The 7220-nt window shown below is 63.5% G+C and overlaps 1 protein-coding gene across 1 annotated transcript; it reads left to right on the forward strand.

The window, feature by feature from the left end:
• Positions 1-1238: 1238 nt before the first annotated feature.
• Positions 1239-5429, forward strand: LDBPK_171240 (hypothetical protein, conserved; the record flags this gene model as incomplete). The annotated part of the gene is made up of 1 exon (XM_003859931.1): positions 1239-5429. One exon carries the CDS (start codon positions 1239-1241, stop codon positions 5427-5429), a length of 4191 nt encoding a protein of 1396 aa, XP_003859979.1.
• Positions 5430-7220: the final 1791 nt, after the last annotated feature.

The following is a 7220-nucleotide window of genomic DNA, read 5'->3' on the forward strand; positions in this document are numbered from 1 at the left end:
TTAGCGCCACCTCGAATGACGACGAGACTGGCACCTACAACATGTCTGCGTTGGCTGGCGTGGCGCTTGACCACAACTTGGGAACGCTCTGCGGTGGAAAACAGACGTGCACCCAGCTGAGCACCGATTTGTTCAAGCAGCTGACAAGGAGGAAGAGCTGGGACGGCTCATGGGTCGGCTTTGGTGTGCCGCCCGAGTCGTGCACATGCCCCCTCACAAATTTCGTCTTTTCCTCGCGGCGACGCGCCGGCTGTGCTCGAAAACGGTCACGAGGCCTCCACTGCGGTTCCTCGTGGGCGGATCTGCCTCAGAGCGCCCAAAGCGAACTCCGCCTGTGGCGCCAACGGGCAGCACCGAATATAAACCACGTCGCGCCGCACGTCTTTCGGCGTCTGCCGCAGAGCACGGCCTTCACATAGGCTGCAACCCCAGGAGGACGGTGAGGGGGAGGGTGCGCGGTACGCATGCATCCGCATACGAGGCAGATGGTTGTCACCGGTAGCCTCTGAGGGGAAGGAGAGGGGCGCCAGGCGCAAATAGCATCAACTCGGCTGGGCTCTGCGCGGTTTGCTGTGCCTTGTAGGCATAAACAACATTTCCAAAGAAAGCGAAGAACAGCAGCAGCACCACACCTTCCCAAAGACAGCACGCCGGCCCTCTCTGCCCTCCGTAAAGGCTGCGCACGCGGCCATGCGATTCATGCTGCAATGCATGCATGGATGACTTTTTCCCATACGCGGCCACTTCTGAAATACAGCAAGCCCGCCGCTAATCCTGGAGACCGCCGGAACCGCGACCCTGCGTACCATGCGAGACGGGGTCTACCTAGCAACATGGAAGAGAGCACGACGTGATGGATAAGGGCGGGAGGAGGGGGTGGACCCTGCACTGTCCGTAGAGGTCATCAAAAAGCGGCAGCCAACGACCCCGCGAAAGCGGAACGCAAGCCCCCCTCCCCCCACCCCCGCTTCCCCCTCGCGCCAGCCGGGCGACGTCGTAAGGCGTTTGGCGACATCGCCCTATAACCGGTTAGACGGTGGGGATGGAGCCCCCCTCTCCATCAACACAACAGGTGCCTTTTCTTACCTCCTCCGCCCCTCTTCTTTCACGTTGACCTCACTTACACACGTGAGCGAGGGCATGTATTATGCACGTACCGTGTGCATGCGTGCGTGTGTGTACGCCTAGAGGCACGCTTTCCGTTGCAAAGAACAAGTTGGTTTCCATCTACGGAGAACATGAATGAGATTCCGTCTTCCGGTGAGGTGTTCCGCAGCGAGGATGGCACTGTTTCCACGATCCTGCCCAGCAACTACGGGCAGGACTACGAGGCGTCTGAAGGTGAGCTGGAGGAGTACGCCGAGTACATCGGTATTGACCCCGCCAAGGAGCCGGAGTTGATGTGGATAGCAAAAGAGGGGCTTCGGGCGGCACTGCCCGATGGCTGGCGTGCGTGTCAGACGGACGACAACGAGGTGTACTACTTCAACTTCCAAACCGGCGAGAGTCTCTGGGACCACCCGATGGATGAGCACTTCAAGACTCAGGTCGTCAACGAGCGCGCGAAGCGAGGCGGTGGCGGTAGTAGTGCGGGCGCCGCCGTTGGCGGCTCCACCCGCACCGGCCGGACGGCCGCAGGAACGGGGTCCACCAAGGCCATCGCCGACTCCTTCTTCTTGAAACCTTCCGCAGCAGTCTCTTCGAACCGGACACCTGGGTCTCTTGCAGACATCGGCGGTGGCGGCGTGGCGCCGGCCACCACAGGTACCGCGACTGCGAAAGACAGTCGGACACCAGGCAGCTCCATGAAAGACGGTGCCAGCGCACCGCGAGCCCCACCAGACGTGTCAGACATCTTGGCGCTGTCTTCAGCGGCTTCGCACCCTCCTTCTCTAGGTGCGAGCCGCGCCACAACAAACGCGGGGCTGCCCCGCATGAAGGAGCGGGAGGCTGCTCTACGGAAGCGACTGGAGGAAGGGAATGAGGCGCAGCTCCGAGCACTGCGCATCGAACTGGACAAGAAGGCGGGCGCGGAGCGACAGAGACTGACGGAGGCGCGGACGAAGCTTCAGAAGGATCTCGACGCCGCTTGGGAGCAGGAGAGGTCCAGTGCAGCCGGCGACACCGTGGCCGCATCGTCAGTGACTAGTGCGGCCACTCAGCGTCGCCTGCAGATCGCCCGTGAAGTGAAGCAGATCGAGGAGAGCTGGAAGGCTCGCCTGCACGACGTTGGTGCTCGCGTGCGAGAGCTGCAGCAACAGGTGGAGGAGAAGCAGCAGACTCTGCTGAAAGCATTCCAGCAGTCCCCAGAGGAGCTGAGGAAGACGCTCGAGGCACGCAACGCCGCCGAGGTGGCGCAGCTGCGGGAGGCGAAGCGAAAGGAAAGCGAAATTGCCCTTGCCCACCTCAAGAGCGAGCAGGCGTCGGCACTGACGGAGGCGCGACTCCGCGCGAACGACGCCGTCGCCGCTGCTGCGAAGGCCACCGAGGCGGAGTTTGAGAAGAAGGTGCAGGAGCGGCGGGTACAGAACGGGGCGATGCTCGCCTCACTAAAGGCGGTGGTGGAGGCGAAGCAGGCGGATCTGGCAGCGAAGGAGAAGGCGACTGCGGCTGCATCGTCAACAACGACACCGAATACCACTGCGGCAGCCGCGGCGGCGGACGCGTCCTCAGACGCCGAGGAGGCCGCGATTGCCGCAGCACAGGCCGCAGCTGACGCTGAGGTGTTGAAGGCAAGGGAGGCAAGCGCGGCCGCGGTGGCGCGGCTGCGAGAGGAGTACGCCGCGAAAAAGAGGGAGAAGGAGGCATCCCTTAAAGCGGCCCAGCCGCCGCCGCTGAGTCGTTCATCGTTCACCTCTTCTGCGATCTCTAGTCCCACGGCCGACCTCTCCAGCCCCGCAGACAGCTTCAGCGCGCGTGGCATCGGTGCTGCAGAGCAGGCGAAGCTGGACGAGGAGGACCAGAAGCTGCGGGATGAGGCTGACAGGGCTGTGCGCATCTTCGAGGAGGAAACGCAGATCATGGTGGAGAATAAGAAGGCTGGCCGATCCCTCACGGCGGCCCCGTCGGTGGATGTCGCTGCATCCGTTTCTGCAGAGGCAATCGCCGCACTCGGCCGCACAGCGAATCAGGAGCAGCGCGCACGCGAGGCCGAGAACACGCGCCACTTCATGGTCATGAAGCAGTTGGAGGCGAAGCACGACCAGGCCGTGCGGGCCTTGAAAGCCCAACTCGACAAGAATTTGGCGTCGTCGGCATCGTCGTCCGCGCCGAGACTTTTCAATCCTCGCCAGCAGCCCTCGTTCGCGACACAGCTCGCGACTCGCAAGCGGGAGTGGCTGCGCGATCACCCGGCGCCGTCGGCGGAGATGCCGACGCTTCTGCCCGTCCCGACCCTGCCAGCTGCGGCTCTGCAGTCAGACGTAGCGGCTGTGCGTATGCCAGACGAAGAGGAGCAGGCGAAGCTCATCAAGACGCGCCTCGCTCAGGTGCGGGAGGAGGCGCATCGGCAGTACGACCAAGAGGTACAAGCGCTTCAAACGACTCGGCAGGAGGACCTCGAGGCGTGGAGGGAGGCGTACAGGTCATCGCGACTAATGGAGGTGGAGAAGGCCATGGCGGCGCTGAAGGAGGCTGCCGCAGCAGCGGGTGCTTCAGCGGGGGAGGGACGGCGGCTGGAGAAGCTGCAGTCAGAGCTGCAGGCGCTGGAGGCTGCCATTATAGCCGCAGACAGTGAGCACGAGCGTCAGACGCGTGTGCTGGAGGAGAGCATCGCCAGCCTTGAGGCTTCACTGGCCCAGCTGCGCACACAGGAGCGCCGCGAGGAAGAGGCGAGGGCAGAGCAACTTCACTTCCAACAGCAGCGCTTGCTGTCGAAGGGCGCGCACAAGTCTCCATCGAGCGCCCATGCCGTCGCCCTGCCGTCGAGGTCAGCAGTCCCAGCATCGAACGAGCTGTACATATCGGAGGAGGAGGCAGCCGATGAAGCGGCGGCGCTGCGCGCGCGGTGGACGGCGCTCATCAAAGCGCTGCGTTCTGCCGTTCAACGCGAGATGGAGGCATACCAGCGCGCACTGGATGAGTCTACTGCTCAGCACCACACCACCAGCGCCGCTGGAGCTGTTTGGGCGCATCCGGCAGGTTGTGCAGCAGCGATCGTGGCTGCAAATGCCGGCGCTCCAATACACACTGTAAGCACGCCGCGCGATCGGGGCCCCGCGACATGCGTGACCTCTTCTCTACCGCCTCCTGCCCCTTCAGCCATGCTGACGACTGTCAGTGCACTGCCGGGCCGACCTGCGGCGTTGCAAGAGCAGAAGCCGCCGCAGCCGACGTCGTCGTTGCTTGCTATCGGCACCACTGCCACAAACCCCTCTGGCTACACCACTCCACTTCAGCGGCACCCACGAGAACACGACGACAGCGGCGCGGGATCAATGATCCTGGGCAGCGCTGCAACGCGGATGTCGGCCTCTTCACCGGCGCCGCAGCTGTGCTTAATGGACTCGCGCTTGGGCGAAGTCGGAGCTCACGCTGCCCTGCCTGGGCAGTGTCCCCTCCACTCTACCTCGCTACAGCCACAGTCGCAGCCGCATCGACTGTGGCCTGACGCAAGCGTTGTGCCATCTTCAGATGCCCTGATGGGGGTGCGCAGCCGACATCTTGACCCGCACCGGAACACGAGTGTGTCCTCCGCAGCCGCGCCGTGGACGACTGTCCCCGGTGGTGCGCAATGGGGAGGACCGCCAACTTGCACCTCCGCTGCATCGGCGCAGCAGGTAACAGAGGCACCTGCCGACCGCCCCAGCTACTCTGGCGGGCCAGCGAGCGGCAGTGCCAGCGTCGATGCCGACGATGCGCGTGCACGACATCACGCGGCGCGCCTTGCTGCCTTGCAGCAGACTTTGCGGGCACGCCGGCGCGACCTGCAGGCCCGGCGGCGCGAGATGGAGGCACTGCGTGCTGAGTGGCGTGCTGACATGCGGGTCTGCAAGCGGCAGGGCGATCGCGCGCTGGCGTGTCGGCTGCGCGAAGTGAAGACCGAGTTAGAGGTGCGGGCTCGTGAGCTCAACGAGGAGGTGCTGCAGCTGAAGAAAATGCACGAAAACGTACACGAGGAGGTGCGACAGTTCCGTCGGTGGCTGGACCTCCGCCAGCAGCCAGAGGGCCAGGTGGCGCGCGGGAGTGGCGGCAGTGTCAGCTCATCGGCTGCATGGAGTGGCCTCGCCCTCACCGGGAGCAAGCTTGCATACGTGTGCCGGGGTGAGGGTGATCGGTCTCCGGCGTCGTCGTCGAAGACCGCTGATGTGATGGGGCTGCTGCACAACATGGTGGATCGGACAGAGCGGTTGGAGGAGCTGCTGCTGGGTCGCCTGGAGACCCACTCGCCTTCAACGCATCGCAGTGGCACGCAGCACAGTGGTCGGTGACGTTGGGATGACGCCGTCCATCGTGGACGACGATGCGTGGGTGTTGCGGGTTCCGTGATATCGCGGGCAAAAGTGAGGCGAGGGGCGAGGCGCGCGAGGAAAGCTCATGCTTCTCTTTGAACCCTGTTCACATCTCCTCCCCCTCCTCTCTCGCCGCTACTCTCATCCGCGACATTCGTGGGTGTTTCTGCTCGGGAGGGAGGGCGCACGCTGCGGCGCTGCCCGCAACGTGTCTCACTTTGTGCTTTCGCGTGTTGGCTCTCGTCTTCCTCCTTCCCCTCTTCTGCGGTATTTCATCGCTCGTCTGCGCCGTTCTCGTCTTTCTTCCCCTCGCCCTGCTCGCAGGCGGGCGGCGGCGACGATGCCGGTCATGCTCAAGGTGTGCATGCACGTGCATTGGTCGGTTTCATCGATGTGCAGGGTGCACGCGGCACCCGTCGAGTGCCTCGTGCACGCAGGACGATATGCGCTTGCGTGCGAGTGCACCCCTGTGCGGGGGCGGTCTTGCGCCCAGAGGCTGTGCTGCCTTTCAAAAGAGGGAGGGTGGGAGCGGACGCCTCTCTGTTTTCGGGCCCTTTCTCCTGTGCTGTGCAGCCTTGCGTTGTTGTGCTTGCTCTCCCGTCGCACAGACATGCGCAACTCGGCATGCGCACGTGCACCAACACGCTCACTCGGACAGTTCCGCACCGGATGCCACCAGATCAAGCGCGCCTTTTTTTTTTCGCTCTCGCTTCTTTGTGTGTCGCTTGCTGAGTTTTCGCATCTGCGGTGCTCCTCTTCGCCCTTTCGAACCTTGCCTCGCACTCTTCACCGCCCTCGTACCTGAGCGGGGCACGTACGCCGACCCCACCGCGCAACTCCGCTCCAGACGGCAGACAGAGAGGGAGAGAGACGAAGAGGAGAGGGGTGGGTGGAGTGAGAGGGAGGGGGTCGCTCGATCCATGTGCGCACATGCGTACTGGCAGAGCCTCCGAAGCAGGCATCGCCATGAAAGCAGGCGGGAAAGAGGTGAGCACGAATGCGAGTCTGCGACGTCCCACGAGTGCTCTCCGTCCCTGCGGCGCTCGACCTGTCCGTAAGCGCTGCTTGTGTTGCTGCTGCTTTACGTAGAGGGCTGCAGTGGCGTCGGAGGGGGCCGTGGGTAAGCACGAGCATCTCTGAAATGGATCTATGGAAGCGCATAGGCAGGTACGTGTACGCCTCTCTCTCTTCCTCACTCTCTGTGTGTGTGTGTGTGTTCGCTCCGCTCCTCGACTCACCCTCATGTTGTCGTCTTCTCGTTTTCCCTCTGTGCGCATCTTCGCTTTTCGGCGAATCGTACGCGAGTGAACGCACCGACACCGAGTCTTACCAGCAACACTGCCACGGCGCCCCCCTCCCCCAACACAGGCGCACGCTTTCTGGCATGCTGAACCGCCAAGCAGACCCCCTTTTCCAGCTGCTCTCTCACGACGCGTCTCTTTCCTTTCCTTTCTTCTCCCCTCCCTCTCTCTCACTCGCGAGGCTCATTTTGCATGCCGAGCGACAGGTACACGTACGCGCTTAGCCACGCACGCTTTCCGCGCTGCGCGCCGACTCACTGACGCCGCGCCCGCCCACGTGCCGGTGGCCTGCGGCTGCTTTGCCCTTACCGTTTTTGGTCCTGTGCGTATCTCTCGTTCTCCAGTGAGCGCGCCGGGCGCACTATACTGCTAGTCCCTTCTGCCCCTCATCCCCATCCCGCGTTGGTTCGCCTTGTGGCTCGCACAGGCCTCAAAGACGATCCGCCTTCCCACCGCTTTTGCCCCCCCC

This window comes from Leishmania donovani, chromosome 17, assembly GCF_000227135.1.
Source record: "Leishmania donovani BPK282A1 complete genome, chromosome 17".
NCBI classification, from domain to species: Eukaryota; Euglenozoa; class Kinetoplastea; order Trypanosomatida; family Trypanosomatidae; genus Leishmania; species Leishmania donovani.